This window comes from Amblyraja radiata, chromosome 5 (genome assembly GCF_010909765.2).
Source record: "Amblyraja radiata isolate CabotCenter1 chromosome 5, sAmbRad1.1.pri, whole genome shotgun sequence".
NCBI lineage: Eukaryota > Metazoa > Chordata > Chondrichthyes > Rajiformes > Rajidae > Amblyraja > Amblyraja radiata.
In genome coordinates, this window is record NC_045960.1 from 4974348 (window position 1) to 4994442 (window position 20095).

At 46.5% G+C, this 20095-nt stretch overlaps 1 protein-coding gene across 1 annotated transcript in view; it reads left to right on the forward strand.

Moving 5' to 3' along the window:
- polr1b (RNA polymerase I subunit B) overlaps nucleotides 1-20095 on the forward strand; it is a 57305-nt gene that overhangs the window by 15744 nt on the left and 21466 nt on the right. The window contains exons 5-9 of the mRNA XM_033020540.1: nucleotides 6690-6826; nucleotides 11820-12043; nucleotides 14054-14225; nucleotides 15673-15844; nucleotides 17947-18228. Coding sequence (XP_032876431.1) covers nucleotides 6690-6826; nucleotides 11820-12043; nucleotides 14054-14225; nucleotides 15673-15844; nucleotides 17947-18228 — 987 coding nt within the window. The remainder of the gene's footprint in view (nucleotides 1-6689; nucleotides 6827-11819; nucleotides 12044-14053; nucleotides 14226-15672; nucleotides 15845-17946; nucleotides 18229-20095) is intronic.

The following is a 20095-nucleotide window of genomic DNA, read 5'->3' on the forward strand; positions in this document are numbered from 1 at the left end:
TCATTGTCTCATCTGCACCGGATGTTGAATTTAGTTTAGAGATACAGCGTGGAAACAGACCCTTTGGTCCACCAAGGCTGACCAGCGATCACCTATACGCTAGTCCTATCCTACACACTAGGGGTAATTTCCACAAGCCGACGAACTACAAACCTGCATGTCTTAGGAATGTGGGAGGAAACCGGAACACCCGGAGAAATCCCACCCGGGGAGGAGGTACAAACTCTGTACAGACAGCACCCGTGGTCAGGATGGAACCCGGGTCTGTGGTGCTGTCTACCAACTGCACCTCCGTGTCACCAAGGAGATACGGATTATGTGAAGGCAGATATGATGAGTTTAAGAAGGAACTGCAGATGCTGGAAAATCGAAGGTACACAAAAATAGTTTCTCCAGCATTTTTGTGTACCTAAGTTGAGTTTATCTTGGCATTGTGTTCTGAACAGACACTGCAGGCTGAAGGGCCTCTTCCTGGGCGGCATTTTTCTTTGTATAAGAAGGAACTGCAGATGCTGATTTATACCAAAGATAAGGAAAGAACTGCAGATGCTTTCTGAAGAAGGGTTCCGATCTGAAACGTCACCTGTTGCTTTTTGCCACAGATGCTGCCTGAGTTACTCCAGCACTTTGTGTCTACCTTCTGCACTTTTCTATGTTCAGTTACTCCTACCTTTTTCCATCTGCACTGGTTTCAATCGACTGTTGAACAGATCTCAACAAAGTGGAATTTAAGATGCTTTTAGATAGGTTCATGGATATGCGGTGAATGGAGGGATAGGAATTATGTGCAAGATAGACACAGAAAACTGGAGTAATTCAGCATCTGTGGAGAAAAGGAATAGGTGACGTTTCGGGTCGAGACCCTTCTTCAGACTGAGAGTCAGGGGAGAGGGAAACGAGATATATACACGATGATGTAGAGAGATATAGAACAAATGAATGAAAGATATGCAAAAAAGTCACGATGATGAAACAGGCCATTGTTAGCGGAGGGCTAGATGTAAACAAGTTACAGACAATGAGACTCAACAAGACGACTTTGAAGCTGGTACGACTTGGGTGGGGGAGGGATGAAGAGAGAGGGGATGCAAGGGTTATTTGAAGTTAGAGAAAACACTGTACCACTGGGTTGTAAGCTGCCCAAGTGAAATATGAGATACTGTTCCTCCAATTTGCATTTGGCATCACTCTGACAATGGAGGAGGCCTAGGACAGAAAGGTCAGTGTTGGAATGGGAAGGGGAATTAAAGTGTTTAGCAACCGGGAGATCAGGTAGGTCCAGGCAGGCTGAGCGGAGGTGTTCAGCGAAACGATGGCCCAGTCTACGTTTGGTCTCGACGATGTATAAGAGTCCACACCTTGAAAAATGCATACAGTAGATGAGGTTGGAGGAGGCGCAAGTGAACCAGCATCTGCAGTTCCTTCCTACAATAATGTTCCTTACTACACATATGAGTTGTGTGCAGGTGTAGTTGCTGTGAAATGGGGTTGAGTCCCTGTTTAACTGTTGCCTGGTGTGCATGTGCAACTGAAGTAATGTGTGGTTGGGGTTGTGCCAGCTTTGTGTCCTCTCGGGATGAGAGCATTGCTGGCAAGCTCACAGTTGTTGCCCGTCTCTAGCTGAGCTGGTGGTGGTGGGCCACTGACGTTTCTGCTGCTGAAAGGAGGGCCTCTGAGAGGAATTTTATCAGTGGGTACAAAGTTTCTTTCGGGCCCCCTTCCCTTCTCCATCAGTCATGCTCAAAGATACTACAGGAGCTCCACACACCGCGGCTTCAGGGTGTTATAGTCCGCGGGCCAGCGATCGGCGCAATTCTTCTGGCGACCCCCGGCTCCACGATCTGAGCTATAGGAAGAGAACGGGCAGGCCACACGACAGAAAGTCATAATTTTTTACTTACCTTCTCGTCTTTAGTGGGGAACCTGAAGAAAGACGGCTATAAAGTACTCGAATCGCTTACATTGGTGATTCGAGCACTATAGCAGAACAGCTCGCTTTGCTTGTAGATGTGGACGCCATGACAGAGGCCCATTCAAACAAACCCCCCTCATATATTTGATTCCCAAAGTGGCGTGAAAAAAATTACTCATGACCGTACTACAGCTTTTTTGTCAAGTGGTCTATCTTGCTCCTCTAGTGTCTTTGGTCATGCTATTTTATCCACTACGGTTTTATGCCATGAGCTGTAGCCTGTAAGGCCAAAAAGGGTATGGAAGATGAGAGAGAGATGGAATGGAGCGCTCTGTTGATTTTCTGCATTTGTGGCCTTATGCTCCTATACTCCCTCCATGATAAATATAAATGAATATAAAAAGATCAGAGGAAAAAGAGCACATTTGTTTTGAACATCTTTGTTTGTGCTACAATATAGATAAGGAGAAAGAATTCACATTGAAACATCCTTTTATATTAATATCAATGCAGATCAGATCATCAGAATTATTAGTGAAAAGTAAAAAGTACTTTCAGCCTGAAAGTACTCCAGTCATTTTGCTCTGGGATCTTTACCCACCTGCGATGGAATGGCAGTAGAATATTTCTATACCAAGATAGTGCTCAATGTGGAGCTCAACTATGATTACATGCTGCTGTTACCACTATCGTTGGACAGTACACCACTGGAGCGGGCCCTACAGTGCACCATGTTGATGCTGAGCACCAGGCCAAGTTAAACTGATCTCAGGTAGACACAACGTGCTGGGGTAACTCAGCGGGACTGGCAGCATCTCCGGAGAGAAGGAATGGGTGATGTATCGGGTCGAGACCCTTCTTCACACTGATCTCATCTGCCTGCACATGATCCATATCCCTCTATTCCCTGCACTTCCAGGTGTCTATCTAAAAGCCTCTTAAATGCCACAATCGTACCTGCCTCCACCACCACCACCACCATCCCTGGCAATGCGTTCCAGGCCCAAACCAGCTAACAAAATTGCCCCGCACATCTCAATTGAACGTTCCCCCTCTCACTTTATAGCTCTGCCCGCTAATGTTGGGCATATCTACCCGACCTGGCTACCCGTCTGTGCCCCTCATCGCTTTATATACTTCTATCAAGTCTCCCCCCAACCTCTCGCGTTCCAAAGAAAATCATCTAAATTTATCCAACCTCCGCTTGTATCTAAAAGCCTCTAATCCAAGCAGCATTCTGGTAAACCTCTGCACCCTTTCCAAAGCCTCCACATCCTGTAATGGGGTGACCAGAACTACACGCAATACTCTAAATGCACCCTAACCAGGAGTCTTATCAAGCTGCATCATGATTTCTTGACTCTTGAAAGTCAATGCCCTTAGCAGTTCTGAAAACAACTAGTAAATACTGGATCCATGGCATAGAAAGTGTTAATATTTTAGCTCGTACTGTACCTGATGAGTGTTGAAACATGGAACTGCTGATGCTGGTGCCCAAAGTGCTGGAGTAACTCAGCAGATCAGGCAGCATCTCTGGAGAACATGGATAGGTGACGTTTTGGGTCGAGACCCTTCTTTAGACTGATTGTTGGGTGGGGGAATATTTGACTTGCCTGGGATTATGAGTGCATTATGATTTGAAGTAGCAACTGGATAGGTTGAGGTTGTTTTCCCAGGAACAGAGGGGGCTGAGGCGGGACCTGATGGAGGAATATAAAATGATGGGCGATTGAGGATGATCAGCCATGATCACATTGAATGGCGGTGCTGGCTAGAAGGGCCGAATGGCCTACTCCTGCACCTATTGTCTATTGACTAGCTCTATCAGGATGTAAATGCCGTATTTTGTGCTTGTTTAAAATATATTACGTAGATTATTGTCTATGTTTCAGGAGTCTCCACCTGCAGGATTAACTTTGTTTTCACTTTAAAAAAATAGCTGCATCAGTATTGATTTTTAATGCAATTGTAGTAAGACCTCTACATTAAAACTCTTAAGCCTTGCATGTGTACTTCCTTGCATGCAGCAATGTTGTTAAACAGAGAATGGTTCATTGAGTGAACTTGTCCCACCAGTAACTGACCAGAATGTGACAGAGATGCTGACCACAGTTTGCTACAACTGGAGTGTGAATGTTTCATTTTCATGCTTCAACATTGTAACAATGGAATTGTGACTTGCAGCAGATTAACAAGCCCTTAAATGCAAAATGCACATATAATAAATAATAACCATAATACGTGCAAAAACAGAGATCTTTAGTGCAACCAAAGTCCAGGTAGCTCATAGTTACTGAGGATGGTTGTTGGTAAGCAATTCTTAAGCCCCAGTCCCACTTACATGTCCTTGGCACGCTAATTACGCGACCTCATGGTCGCATTGAGGCTCGACGGTCCCGCGAAGGTCGCGCGCTGTCTGGAGCGCGTGACGTCATTTGAAGATGGACGCAAAATGCAGGAGTAACTCAGCGGGACCGGCAGCATCTCTGGAGAAAAGGAATACGTGAAAGAAGTCTGAAAGAAGGGTCTTGACCTGAAACGTCACCCATTGCTTTTCTCCAGAGATGCTGCCGGTCCCGCTGAGTTACTCAAGCATTTTGTGTCTATCTTCAATTTTCTTGGCCCTGCTCTGGGAGTAGAAGTGGGGGCAGATCCGGACCGCAACGGCCGTGAGCCCCAGGCCGAGCTCGGTGAATGTTTGCCTGCTTCTGCTGCTGTTGGAGGTGAGATGTTGTGTCGCGCCAGGGTCTTGGGCCTGTCCCACTTTGGCCATCAGTTACGCGACAGGCAGTTGGCGTGCGAAGATTTCGTTTGTTACAAAATTTCGGAGCGCCGAGCGATACCATGCACAACTCCATACCCCTCCGCGCTTCTCAGTGGGACAGGCCCCGCGTGGCCACATGATGCCCGTGCACCTCAACGCGACCATGAGGTTGCGTAATTTGCGTGCCAAGGACACGTAAGTGGGACAGGGCCTTAAGTTGTCACTGTTTTCAGGCTCCTGTACCATCTTCCTTGCTGTGGGTGATGAGCGCGTGGGCAGGGTGGTGTGGGCCTTTGATATTGGCTGCCTTTATGAGGCAGTGCCTCCTATAGATCCCTTTGATGGGAGGTGGAGGTGGGTGTGGGAGAGGTCATTGCCTGATCTGGATCTGGCAGTGTGCACCACTCACTATAATTTGAGTTTATTTTACTGTAGAGATACAGTGTGCAAACAGGCCCTTCAGTCTACTGAGACGGGGCCGACCAGCGTTCACCCCAACACTAGCCCTATCCTACTCACTAGGGACAATTTATAGACACTGATTAACCTACAAACCTGAAGGTAGACAAAAATGCTGGAGAAACTCAGCGGATGAGGCAGCATCTATGGAGCGAAGGAAATAGGTGATGTTTCGGGTCGAGACCCTTCTTCAGACTTAAGTCTGCAGTTCCTTCTTAAACCTATAAACTTGTACATCTTTTGGAGTGAGGGCGGAGACCGGAGCATCGGGAGAAAACCCAGGTGGTCACAGGCAGAACATACAAACTCCGAACTCAATCTCCGTATAGTCAGCACCCGTAGACTGGATCGAGCCCGGGTCTCTGGCGCTGTGAGGCAGCAACTCTACTGCTGCGCCACCGTGCCGATCAATCTACTTTGTTCCTGGGCGTTCGAGTTGCCGAACCAGGCTGTGATGCAACCGGTAGGCTCTTTCCTGCACACCGCGAATGTTCAATAGAGTAACCTAATTATATTTTTAAAATAAACTTCCACATGTGCATGGAACTAGAAAGTTTGATATTTTTAGCTTATGCCTGATTTTGTTGATTTTCTTTAGCGATGAAGGGAGTAACATGTGGTGCAAGATAAAGTCCGATTAAAGATAGTCCGAGGGTCTCTAATCAGTAGATCGTAGCTCAGGACTACTCTCTAGTTGTTGATAGGAATGGTTCAGTTGCCTGATAACAGCTGGGAAGAAACTCCCGGAATCTGGAGGTGTGCGTTTTCACACTTCTGTACCTCTTGCCCGATGGAAGGGAGTGACTGGGGGGAGACTGGTCCTTGATTATGCTGCTGGCCTTGCCGAGATTGCAAGATGACTAAATGGAGTCAATGGAAGGGAGGTTGGTTTGTGCGATGGTCTGGGCTGCGTCTACAATTCCCTTCAGTTACTTGCGGTCTTGGGTGGAGCTGTGATGGACATGCTGAACTGCCTGAGCCTTGTAAGGAAGTAGTAGCGTTGGTGTGCTTTTTTGGCCCTTGCTTTGACATGGGTGGTACAGGACAAGTTGCTGGAATTCCAACCTTTCAACCAGATGTCTGCGCCGAACATCATGCTATGATAAACTAGTCTCATCTGCCTACATATGATCGATATTCCTCTATTCTCTGCTTCTCCACATCATCAACAAGAGGTATCAGTGGCGGTAGAGCTGTTGCCTCACGGCGCCAGAGACCCGGATTCCATCCTGACTACAGATGCTGTCTGTACGCAGTTTGTACCTTTTCCCCGTGACATGCATGGGTTTTCTCCGAGAAGCTCCCTCCAAAGACGTACAGGTTTGTAGGCTAATTGGCTTTGCATAAAATGTAAATTGTACCCAGTGTGTGTGTTGGATAATGTTAGTGTATGGGGATCGCTGGTTGACGTGGGCTCGGAGGGCCAAAGGGCCTGTTCCCACGCTGTATCTCTAAACTAAACTAGATGAAGTTGGCGTTCCAAGTTGGTAACATAGCCAGAAAATGATCTGCCTGTAAATGTAATAGATTCTCTCGCTGTGTTTCTTCTGCCAGGTATTAGCATGCACTGTGTGAAGGATGAGCACACAGCTATCAACATGAACCTCCACTATCTGGACAACGGCACAGTGATGGTCAACTTCATTTATCAGAAGGAACTCTTCTTTATCCCACTCGGGTTTGCACTGAAGGTGAGATCGCATGTTCCACCATTTTAGAGTTGGGATTAAAAATCCCGAACGGGACCAAATCCTTTTCAGGAATGCATTGGCATTAAACTTCGTTGACCAAGGTTACATCATTTGCTTTATATTTATATTTTAGGTTGAGGTTTATTATTGCCACGTGTACCAAGGTACGGTGAAAAGCTTTGTTTGGCATGCTATCCAAACTGATCAGTTAATACTAGACATACATATCACCAAATCAAACAAGTACAATAGTTCAAACATAGGGGCGATACAGAGTGCATCACATAGCTCTCAGCATTGTAGCGCATCAGTCCCATAGACAAAGTCCATTGTCCACAATTGGCTGTCTTTTTGAGGCAGTGCCTCCTATAGATCCCTTTGATGAAGTGGGTGTGGGTGTGGGTGGATGTGGGGGAGGTCATTGCCTGTTCTACATCTGACAGTGTGAAGAAGGGTTTCGGCCCGAAACGTTGCCTATTTCCTTCGCTCCATAGATGCTGCCTCACCCGCAGAGTTTCTCCAGCATTTTTGTCCACCACTCACTGTAATTTGAGTTTATTTTATTTTATTTTACAGTGTGCAAACAGGCCCTTCAGCCTACTGAGTCGGTGCCGACCAGCGTTCACCTCTACACTAGCACTATCCTACTCACTAGGGACAATTTAAAGCCACCAATTAACCTACAAACCTGCACATCTTTTGGAGTGAGGGAGGAAACCGGAGCACCCGGAGAAAAGTCACTCTACCTGTCCAAGTCACCCTGCAACCTCCTAGTATTCTCTTCGCAGTTCACACTGCCACTCAGCTTTGTGTCATCTGCAAATTTCCTGGTGTTACTTTTAATCCCATCATCTAAATCATTAATATATATTGTAAATAGTTGCGGCCACTCGCCACTGCCTGCCATTCTGACAGGGACCCGTTTATTCCTACTCTTTGTTTCCTGTCTGCCAAACAATTCTCTATCCAAGAATTATTATTATTCTTTAATAATTGACTCCAGCATCTTCCCCACCACCAATGTCAGGCTAACTGGTCTATAATTCCCCGTTTTCTCTCTCTCGCTCCTTTCATGAAAAGTGGGATAACATTAGCTACCCACCAATCCACAGGAACCGATCCTGAATCTATAGAACATTGGAAAATGATCACCAATGCGTCCATGATTTCTAGAGCCACTTCCTTGAGTACCCTGGGATGCAGACCATCAGGCCCTGGGGAATTATCATCCTTCAGTCCCATCAGTCTACCCAATACTATTTCTCGCCTAATGCAAATTTATTTCAGTTCCTCTGTCTCCCTAGATCCTCTGTCCTCTAGTACATCAGGTAGATTGTGTGTGTCTTCCTTAGTGATGACAGAACCAAAGTACCTGTTCAACTCCTTTTTAAATGCTAATCCTTATAAAATGCTTTCTATGGCCCATCTGTAGAAGTTGGTGAGAGTTCTTGGGGACATGCCGAACTTCCTTAGCCTCTAAGGAAGTAGAGGCGTTGATGTGCTTTCTTGGTCGTTGCTTCAATATGGGTGGTCCAGGAGACGTTGTTGGTGATATTGACTCCGCATAATTCTAATTTATCAACCATCTCTAATTTGGCGCCATCAATGTAAACTGGGGTATGTGGACCGCTTCACTTCCTGAAGGCCATCACTATCTCCCTTGTCTTGCTGAGAGAAAGGTTGTTGTCTCGACATCAGGACACGAGGTTCTCAATCTCCTTCCTGTACTCCATCTCATCATTGTGTGGGAAGGAACTGCAGATGCTGGTTAAAACTAAAGATAGACACAAGAAGCTGAAGTAACTCATCTCTGGAGAAAAGGAATAGGTGACGTTTTGGGTCGAGACCCTTCTTCAGACTCAGGGGAAAGGGAAACGTGAGATATAGACGGTGATGTAGAGAGATATAGAACAAATGAATGAAAGATATGCAAACAAGTAAACATGATACAGGAAACAGGCCATTGTTAGCGGAGGGCTAGGTGTAAACGAGTTACAGACAATGAGCCTCAACAAGACCACTTTGAAGCTGGTACGACTTTGGTGGGGGAGGGATGGAGAGAGAGAGGGGATGAAAGGGTTACTTGAAGTTAGAGAAGTCAATATTCATACCACGGGTGTAAGCTGCCCAAGTGAAATATGAGATGCTGTTCCTCCAATTTGCGCTGGGCCTCACTCTGACAATGGATGCAACACCTGTCTCTATACCTCCTCCCACGCCTCTGTCCAGGGACCCCGATAGTCCTTTCAGGTTAGGCAGCTAATCACTTGCACCTCCTCCAACCTCATCTACTGTATCCATTGTTCAAGATGTGGACTCTTATACATCGGTGAGACCAAACGTAGACTGGGCGATCGTTTCGCGGAACACCTTCGCTCAGCCCGCGTGAACCAACCTGATCTCCCGGTTGCCAAATACTTTAATTCCCCTTCCCATTCCCACACTGACCTTTCTGTCCCCTAGGTCTCCTCCATTGTCAGAGTGAGGCTAAATGCAAATTGGAGGAACAGCATCTGTTATTTCGCTTGGGCAGCTTACAGCCCAGTGTTATGAATATTGATTTCTCTCACTTCAGGTAGCCCCGGCATTCCCTCTCTCTCTATCCCTCCCCCACCCAAGTCGTTGTAGCAGCTTCACCGTCGTCCTGTTGAGTCTCATTGTAACTCGTTCTCACCCAACCCACAGCTAACAATGGCCTGTCACCTTTATCATCATTACTTTATTGCATATCTTTCAATCATTTCTTCTATATCAAGATTCAAGAGAGTTTATTGTCATGTGTCCCAGATAGGACAATTAAATTCTTGCTTTGCTTCAGCACAACAGAACATAGTAGGCATTTACTACAGAACAGATCAGTGTGTCCATATACCATTGTATAAATATATACACACATGAATAAATAAAACAGATAAATTGCAAATAAACTGATAACGGGCTATTAATGTTCAGAGTTTTGTTTGAGTTGAGTTCAATAGCCTGATGGCTGTGGGGAAGTAGCTATTTCTGAACCTGGTCGTTGCAGTCTTCAGGCTCCTGTACCTTCTACCTGAATGTAGCAGGGAGATGAGTGTGTGGCCAGGATGGTGTGGGTCCTTGATGATACTGCCAGCCTTTTTGAGGCAGCAACTGCGATAAATCCCCTCGATGGAAGGAAGGTCAGAGCCGATAATGGACTGGGCAGTGTTTACTACTTTTTGTAGTCTTTTCCTCTCCAGGGTGCTCAAGTTGCCGAACCAAGCCACGATGCAATCGGTCAGCATGCTCTCTACTGTGCACCTGTAGAAGTAAGAGAGAGTCTTCCTTGACATACCGACTCTCCGTAATCTTCTCAGGAAGTAGAGTCGCTGATGTGCTTTCATTATAATTGCATCAGTGTTCTCGGACCAGGACCATTTATACCTCTCGTTTCCCTTTCCCCTGACTCTCAGCCTGAAGAAAGGTCTCGACCCGAAACGTCATCTATTCCTTTTCTCCAGAGATGCTGCCCGTCCCGCTGAGTTACTCCAGCTTTTTGTCCGTCTCTCCGCCTATGTCCGTCTCATTATTTGATATCCGGCCCACAATGGTGGCGTCGTCTGTGAATTTAAATGGAAATAGATTTGTACACAGCTGCCCTGTCGTGGGTATACAAGGGGTAAAGAAGGGGCTGAGAACACATCCTTGCGGAGCACCAGCGATGAGGATTATCGTAGAGGATGATTTGTCCCCTATCCTCATTGATTGGGGTCTGTTGGTCAGGAAATATAGAAACATAGAAAATAGGTGCAGGAGTAGGCCATTCGGCCCTTCGAGCCTGCACCGCCATTCAATATGATCATGGCTGATCATCCAACTCAGTATCCTGTACCTGCCTTCCCTCCATACCCCCTGATCCCTTTAGCCACAAGGGCCACATCTAACTCCCTCTTAAATATAGCCAATGAACTGGCCTCAACTACCTTCTGTGGCAGAGAATTCCAGAGATTCACCACTCTCTGTGTGAAAAATGTTTTTCTCATCTCGGTCCTAAAAGATTTCCCCCTTATCCTTAAACTGTGACCCCTTGTTCTTGACTTCCCCAACATCGGGAACAATCTTCCTGCATCTAGCCTGTCCAACCCCTTAAGAATTTTGTAAGTTTCTATAAGATCCCCCCTCAATCTTCTAAATTCTAGCGAGTACAAGCCGAGTCTATCCAGTCTTTCTTCATATGAAAGTCCTGACATCCCAGGAATCAGTCTGGTGAACCTTCTCTGTACTCCCTCTATGGCAAGAATGTCTTTCTAAGACAAGAAGTCAAGGATCCAGTTGCAGAGATGCGTGCTGACACCAATCCCCACGAGTTTGGTGATAAATGTGTTTAAGATAGAGCTGTGTTCTTTGAGTATGGAGTTTTGATGTTCTCCCTGTGACCGACCGCATAGGTTTTCTCCTGGTGCTCCAGTTTCGATCCCACACTCCAAAGATGTACTGGTTTGTAGGGTTATGTGGCTTCTGCAACATTATAAATTGTCCCTAGTGCGTAGGGTAGTGCGAGTGTACCTGGTGATTGCTGGTCGGCACGGATGGGCCGAAGGGCCTGATTGCACAGTGTATCTCTAAAGTCAGTCCCATCAATACTCTGTGTAAGAAGGAACTGCAGATGCTGGATAAAATCAAAGGTAGACACAAAATGCTGGAGTGGCTCAGCGGATGAGGCAGCATCTCCGGAGAGAAGGAATGCCAGGTGGGACTAGTGTAGCTGGGACATGTTGGCCAGTGTGGGCAAGTTGGATGGAAGGGCCTGTTTCCACACTGTATCACTCTGACCCGAATCGTCACCCAGAGATGCTGCCTCGCCTGCTGAGTTATTCCAGCATTTTGAGTCTCCCATCAATACTCTGTTTTCCAATTCTTCACTTGAATCAGTAACGTGACTCATCAAGATGCATGTTGGTTTAGCCATTCGCGTCTGTTTCTATTTTGCTTCATCCCGATCTAGCAGAGATGTTCCTGTTTTGTGTTTTTGCAGGGGTTAGTTGATTTCACCGATTTCCAGATTTACCAGGAGTTGATCAAAGGGAAGGAGAGCAACTCCTTCTTCAAGAGTTGTGTGGCGCAGATGCTGAGACTGGTGATGACTGAGGGCTGCACCACCAAGAAGCAGCTCTTGAATTACCTGGGCCAGAGGTTCCGCGTCAAGCTTTATCTCCCCGAGTGGTACACCAACGAACAAGCCGCAGAGTTCCTGTTCGAGTCAGTGACACTTATTAATATGCATCATGTGCTGCTTATATTACCATGTTACCACAGTTTAGTTTAGATAGACACAGAGTGCTGGAGTAACCCAGCATCGGTGGAGAACAAGGATGGGTGAGGTTTCAGGTCCAGACCCTTCTACTTCAATCCAAGCATCACCTATCCATGTTCTCCAGAGATGGCTGCCTGACCCACTGAGTTACTCCAGCACTCTGTGTCCTTCTGTGTAAACCTTGTGTAGGACAGAACTACAGGAGCTGGTTTAAACCGAAGATAGGCACAAAAAGCTGGAGTAACCCAGCGAGTCGGACAGCATCTCTGGAGAAAAGGAATAGGTGACATTTCGGGTTATAGAGTGATACAGTGTGGAAACAGGCCCTTCGGCCCAACTTGCCCACACTGGCCCACATGTCCCAGCTACACTAGTCCCGCTTGCCTGCGCTTGGTCCATGTCCCTCCAAACCTGTCCTATCCATGTACCTGCCTAACTGTTTCTTAAACGCTGGGTTAGTCCCAGCCTCAACTACCTCCTCTGGCAGCTTGTTCCATACACCCACCACCCTTTGTGTGAAAAAGTTACCCTTCAGATTCCTATTAAATCTTTTCCCCTTCACCTTGAACCTATGTCCTCTGGTCCTCGATTCACCTACTCTGGGCATCTATCCGATCAATTCCTCTCATGATCTTATATACCTCTGTAAGATCACCCCTCATCCTCCTACGCTCCATGTAATAGAGTCCCAGCCTACTCAACCTCTACCTATAGCTCACACCCTCTAGTCCTGGCAACATCATCGTAAATCTTCTCTGAATCCTTTCCAGCTTGACAATATCTTTCCTGTAACATGGTGCCCAGAACTGAACACAATACTCTGAAGAAATCCTCCTCTCGGACCAGCCGCAAACACACACAATACTCTGGCGCCACCTTGTTTTGAGGCAGAGGTTCACTTGCACCTCCTCCAACCTCATCTACTGTATCAAGGTGTGGACTCTTATACATCGGCGAGACTTAACCAGACTGGGCCATCGTTTCGCTGAACACCTTCACTCAGTCCACCTGGACCTACATGATCTCCCCGTTGCCAAACACTTTAATCCTCTTACCCATTCCCACACTGACCTTTCTGTCCTGGGTCTCCTCCATTGTCAGAGTGAGGCCAAACACAAATTGGAGGAACAGCACCTCATATTTTGCTTGGGCAGTGGTATGAATATTGATTTATCTAACTTCAAGTAACCCCCTGATAAAATGCTTTCTACGGCGCATCTGTAGAAGTTGGTGAGAGTTGTAGGGGACATGCCCCATCAATCGCATAACATCCAAACTTGGAAAAGAAATGCCAATCCTTCATTGTCGCTGGATCTAAATAATGGCTGATTTCCCACCCAGTAGAAGTGGGCACAATCTCACCAAAGCGACTCCAGTGCAGTGAGAAAATAACTTGATCATCAAAGCAACAGACATTACGACTTGGCAGCATACATATATATGCTTGCTTGCAGGTCTTGATCCTGGAGATGTACAAAACAAAATCTAGCACAGTGGAGTAGCTGGTAGAGCTGCTGCCTCACAGTGCCAGAGACCCACGTTCAATCCTGACCTCGGGCGCTGTCTGTGTGGAGTTTGCACTGGAGTTTCCTCCAGGTGCTCCAGTTTCTGCTCACATCCTAAAGGTGTGCAGGTTTGTAGGTTAATTGGCCTCTGTAAATTGCCCCCCTAGGCAGTGGTAGCGAAAATGGGTTAATATAGAGCTAGTGTGAATGGGTGATAGCTGGCCGGCATGGACTCGGTGGGCCGAAGGACCTGTTTCTATGCTGCATCTGTAAATCAAACTACAAATAGTTATTCTGATGCACGATGTGAGGCTCGCCAATAGCGATGTGTGTTTTTGATGTTTTTGCGATGTAATATTTTGATGCATTGTAAGAATTATAAAGGTAATGGACCTTTGCTGCAGTTATTACTTATTGCTTAATAATGGTGCTCTGCTTGTTTGCCTGCAGTCACTGCCTGTGTGTCCACTTGAAGTCTAACGTAGAGAAATTTTATTTGCTCTGCTTGATGACCCGGAAGTTGTTTACATTCGCCAAGGGTGAATGCCAGGCAGAGAATCCAGACAGTTTGATAAATCATGAAGTATTGACTCCCGGTCAACTCTACCTGATGTTTTTGAAGGTTAGTGACTCCGCAGCCAGCACATCATTCGCCCACATTTCCGTCACCTCCAACGTGATCCCACCACCAGTCCCATCTTCCCATCCCCACCCCTTTCTGCCTTCCATAGAGTGCTGCAATACTAAGTAAGTAAGTACGTTTATTGGCCAAGTATTCACATACAAGGAATTTGCCTTGGTGCTCCGCCCACAAGTAACAACATGACATACAGTGACAGTTACGAATGGCTCAGAAAACACTAAACATTAATAATAATGAAACATTAATGATAAAACACCATTGATCAAGCATGTGAACCAACAAAATACCAGATCAAAGGGAGGCTACAGATTTTTGGCTGTTGAGTAGAGCTACTACTCGTGGATAAAAACTGTTTTTATGTCTGGTGGTGGGATCATGTTGGAGGTATCTTCACCAAACCAAGGCCCATGTGAAGACTCAAGAACAGAACAAGTATTGCCTGGATGAGAGAGTATTACCGCTAATAGTATTAGAGTATTATCTGTCAAGAGCGGTTGGACAAAGATGAATTCTTTTCTCTGAAGCATCGGAGGCTCCAGTAGGTGGTGCAGCGATAGAGTCGCTGCCTTACAGCGCCAGAGACACGGGTTCAATCACACGGGTGCTGTCTGTACAGAGTTTGTACGTTCTCCCCTTGACCGTGTGGGTTTTCTCCGGGTGCTCCGGTTTCCTCCCACACTCCAACGACGTGCAGGTTTGTAGGTTAATTGGCTTCTGTAAATTGTGAATTGTCCCTAGTGTGTGGGATCGTGCGAGTGTACGGGGTGATCACTGGTAGGCACAAACTCGGTGGGGGTCGGCACAAACTCGGTGGGCCGAAGGCCCTGTTTCCACACTCTTATCTCCAAAGTCTAAACGTTTGAGGGCCAATCTGATAGAAGTATATAAATGTAATACCATTGATGGGGTAGATAGTTGGAGTTTTTTGTCCCAGGGTGGCAACCAAGGTATTGAATTACATTTGAGGTCGATTTGGTATTGACGTTTGGAGAAGCATTGCAGACAATTTATACACAGCAAGATCCAACAAGATCTTTGATGGTGGTTGTGTAAGCCGTTAGAGTTAGACAATAGACAATAGGTGCAGGAGTAGGCCATTCGGCCCTTCAAGCCAGCACCGCCATTCAATGTGATCATGGCTGATCATCCCCAATCAGTACCCCGTTCCTGCCTTCTCCCCATATCCCCTGACTCCACTATCATTAAGAGCCCTATCTAGCTCTCTCTTGAAAGCATCCAGAGAACCGGCCTCCACCGCCCTCTGAGGCAGAGAATTCCACAGACTCACCACTCTCTGTGGGGAAAAAGTGTTTCCTCATCTCCGCTCTAAATAGCTTACCCCTTATTCTTAAACTGTGGCACCTGGTTCTGGACTCCCCCATTTGATTTTCATACCAGCCTTTGATCGTTTTATTGTTGCTTGCAGGAGAAGATGGAGTTATGGTTGCAATCCATTAAACTAGCCCTGGACAAAAAGAGCCAAAAAGGAACCATCCAGATTAACTCCGAAAACCTGATGAAAGTTTTTAATTTAGTGCCAGATCTGTCGAGGCCATTTGAGTACCTCTTGGCCACTGGAAACCTGCGCTCAAAATCGGGTGAGTACTCTGTTATATAACTTTGGTTAGGACGAAGATAGACACAAAATGCTGGAGCAACTCAACAACGGCTGGCCAGCATCTGTGGAGAAAAGGAAGAGGTGACGTTTCGTGTCGAGACGCTTCTTCAGACTTGATTAGGCTGCGTTTAGTTTAGTTTAGTTTAGTTTAGAGGTACAGTGGGAAACAGCCCACGGAGTCCGCGCCGACCAACGATCCCTGCACACTAACACTACCATAGACACACTAGGGGCAATTTACAATCATACCAAGCCAATTAACCTACAAACCTGTACGTCGTTGTATTGTGGGAGAGAATCCACGCCGGTCACGGGGAGAACGTATAAACTCCGCACAGACAAGCACCCGTAGTCGAGATGGATCCCGGGTCTCTGGCGCTGTGAGGCAGCAACTCTACAGCTGCGTCACCGTGTTGGTTCATCCCATTATGGGAAGGATGTGGGGGCGTTGGACAGAGTGTATAGGAGGTTTACCAACATGCTGCCTGGAGCAGAGGGTCTTAGCTATAGGGAGAGATTGAACAAAGCTGGACTATTTTCTCTGAAACGTTGGAGGATGAGGGGAGGGATGCTTATATAATTACGGGAGGTATACACACGATCGATAGTCAGAAGCTTTCCCCCAGAATAGAAATGTCAGACAATGGATGGCATAGCATTAAGGTCAGGAGGGGAAAGTGTAACGTTTTCTTATATAGGCAGTGGTGGGTGCCTGGAACATGCTGGCAGCTACTATAGTGATGTTGATGAAGCTGTTATATAGGCAAATGAATATGCAGACAATGGAGGGACATGAATCATATGTTTAGTTTAATTTAGCAACCTGGTCGGAATGGACATGGTGGGCCGGAGGGCCTGTTGCTTTGTTGTACTAAAGATAGACACAAAATGCTGGAGTAACACAGCAGGTCAGGCAGCATCTCAGGAGTAAAGGAACGGGTGACGTTTCGGGTCGAGACCCGTCTTCAGTCTCCAGTATGTTGTGTCTATCTTCGGTGTAAACCAGCATCTGCAGTTCCTTCCCACACAACTCCTTTGTTATACTGTGCAGGAAGGAACTGCAGATGCTGGTTTAAACCGAAGATAGACACAACATACTGGAGTAACTCAGCGGGACAGGCGGCATCTCCGGAGAGAAGGAATGGGTGACGTTTCGGGTCGAGCCCCTTCCTTTGTTCTAAATGCATCATGTCCACTGCTTGACACTGCTGGCAAGTTAATAGTTACAGTATATTGAATTTACTGTGGCAAATTCAACTAAATCTAATTTACAAATGTGTATATATTTTCATAGCTGTGGTCAGAAATGACACGATGTTGCATAAGCCTTGTGTTACTTCACTTAAACCAATGCAATACTCCATACATGTGGGAAAATACCAAACATTCAGCACCCGATTGTTCAGCAATCCTCTGGTTCTTTATTGTCATATGTGCAAAGGCAGAGTGAAATTCGTTGCTTCCGTCCAGTCCAGTCCAGTGAGTATTGCCATAACTCAGCACAATCCCCGATTAGCAAAGTGTACGGAAATAGTCCACTGGGACCACATGCAAGAGGTGCCATTATCATAATCCAGCCCGTGCTCGAGGTCTGATGGAGCAGTGCCCGATCCAGGCGAGCCCCAGGTTGCTGCAGGGCCTCCAGCCATTGCCTTTCCTTGGATATCTGGTTGTCAGGCAATCCACAGTGTACAGACACAGGGTAATGGGAATAATGTTTAGGGATCATTGCACTGCATGGCAGCCTCATTGTTACTTGTAACAAAAGTTGTAATTCCAAAAGATTTTTGTTGAAAACCATCACAGTGAGAGTTGAAATGGCATTCTTTGGATTCTTTCTCAAACTGTCTGGATGAGAGGTCCAGTTGTGTGTGGTATCTGCCATGCAGAGTGACTAAACTATTCTAAAGTAGGCTGTAAACTACTGGGAAGCAGACTAGACTGTAAAGCAGACTACGTGACTAAAGCGGCTTTGATGTAATATAACACAGGCTCAGGATTGTGTGTGTCTTGCGATAAGTTCAACACTGGGCAGTGAACACCATTCATTCATTCCAACCTGTCATTCCTTCCTGATCCAAGGTCTGGGAATGCTGCAGGACTCTGGTCTGTGTATCGTGGCGGACAAGTTGAACTTCATCCGCTACCTTTCCCATTTCCGCTGCGTGCACAGAGGGGCGGCCTTTGCCAAGATGAGAACCACGTCTGTACGCAGGTTACTGCCGGAGTCCTGGGGCTTCCTGTGCCCCGTGCACACTCCGGATGGAGAGCCGTGCGGCCTGATGAACCACCTGACAGCTATCTGTGAGATTGTCACCCAGACATCCAGTACCGTCACCCTGCCCACTCTGCTCTGTGGACTTGGTAAGTACCTTTATTGCCTGTGTAATGCTTGTAATGAAATCACCCTGTATCTTTCCCATCTTACCTTCAACCTATGTCCTCTGGTTCTTGATTCCTTTACCCTGAGTAAAACACACCGTGAGCATTCCTTTAATTTTAGTTTAGAGATACAGCGCGGGAACAGCGATCCCCGTACACTAACACTACCCTGCACACATTAGGGACAATTTACATTTACACCAAGCCAATTAACCTACAAACCTGTACGTCTTTGGAGTGTGGGAGGAAACCGAAGATCTCGGAGAAAACCCACGTGGTCACGGGGAGAACATACAAACTCTGTACAGACAGCACCCGTAGTCAGGATTGAACCTGAGTCTTTGGCGCTGAAAGCGCTGTAAGGCCGCAACTCTACCGCTGCACCACCATGAGAGTTAATTATTCCTATAAAATCATTTCTCCCTCACCTAAACCCATGTACCCTAGTTTTTAATTTCCCCTACTCTGGGCAAAAGACTATGTGCATTCCCCTCGTTATGTTATACACCTCTTTAAGATAACCCATCGGCTTCCAGCACTCCAAGGAATGAAGTCCAAGCCTGCCCGATCTCCACAGCTCAGGTCCTCGAGTCCTGGCAACATTCTCGTAAATCGGTCAACTTGGAAATTACACGTAGCATCCATCTGCTGAAAGAAACACAAAGAACTGCAGGTTTTGGTTTGCAAAAGAAAAGACACAAAGTGCTGGAGTAACTTAGGCAGCCACTCGAAAGGGCATGGGTAGTTGACGTTTCAGGTCGGGTCAGAAGAAGGGTCCTGACCCGAAACATAAGTTCACAAGTCACAGGAACAGAATTAGGCTATTTGACCCATCGGGTCTATTCTGCCATTCAATCGTGGGTGATCTATCTTTCCCTCTCAAGCCCATTTGTCTGCCTTCTCCCCGTAAACCTTTGGCACGCGTTCTAAAGAATTTGTCAATCTCCGCTTTAAAAATATCCAATGACTTGGCCTCCACGGCCGTTTGTGGCAATGAATTCCACAGATTCACCACCCTCTGACTAAAGACATTTCTCATTTCAATTCTAAAGGTACGTCCTTTTATTCTGAGGCTGTGCCCCCTGGTCCTAGACTCTCCCACTAGTGGAAACATCCTCTCCACATCCACTCTATCCAGGCCTTTCACGACAGCATCTAGTAGTCCCTCTGCCAGATGAACTTGAGAGGCCAATCCTAACCTGCCCATTGTCACCTTCTTCAGGGCAGGTTAGGATTGGGTTAAAAGTGCTGACACCCTGAAAAATAAAATGTAAAAAATAATCTTGATCCTTCCGTCCAAGTGGACTGTAGCATTGTGGGGTGGCACGGTGGCCTTACAGCGCCAGAGACCCAGGTTCCATCCTGACTACGGGCGCTGTCTGTACGGAGTTTGTACCTTCTCCCCGTGACCTGCGTGGGTTTTATCCGGGTGCTCCGCTTTCCTCCTACACTCCAAAGACGTGCATGTTTGTAGGTTAATTGACTTCTGTAAATTGTCCCTACTTTGTAGAATAGACTTAGTGTTTGAGTGATCGCTAGTTGGCATGGACTCGGTGGGCCAAAGGTCCTGTTTCCATTCTGCATCTCTAAACTAAACTAAAGTTCCAGTGATGTATACCCAGGTTTGACATCTAATGAAAAACATGGTGGAAATTTCCACCTAATTCCCTCAGCTGGTTGTAAATGTGTAGAAAATGTGTGAGAGGATTTTGGATCTACTACTGTTCCTATTTAGTTTAGGAGAGACAGTGTGGCCCACCGAGCCCACGACAACCAGCGATGCCCCACTCTATCCCACACACTAGGGACAATTCAGAATTTTTACCAAAGCCAATTAATCTACAAACCA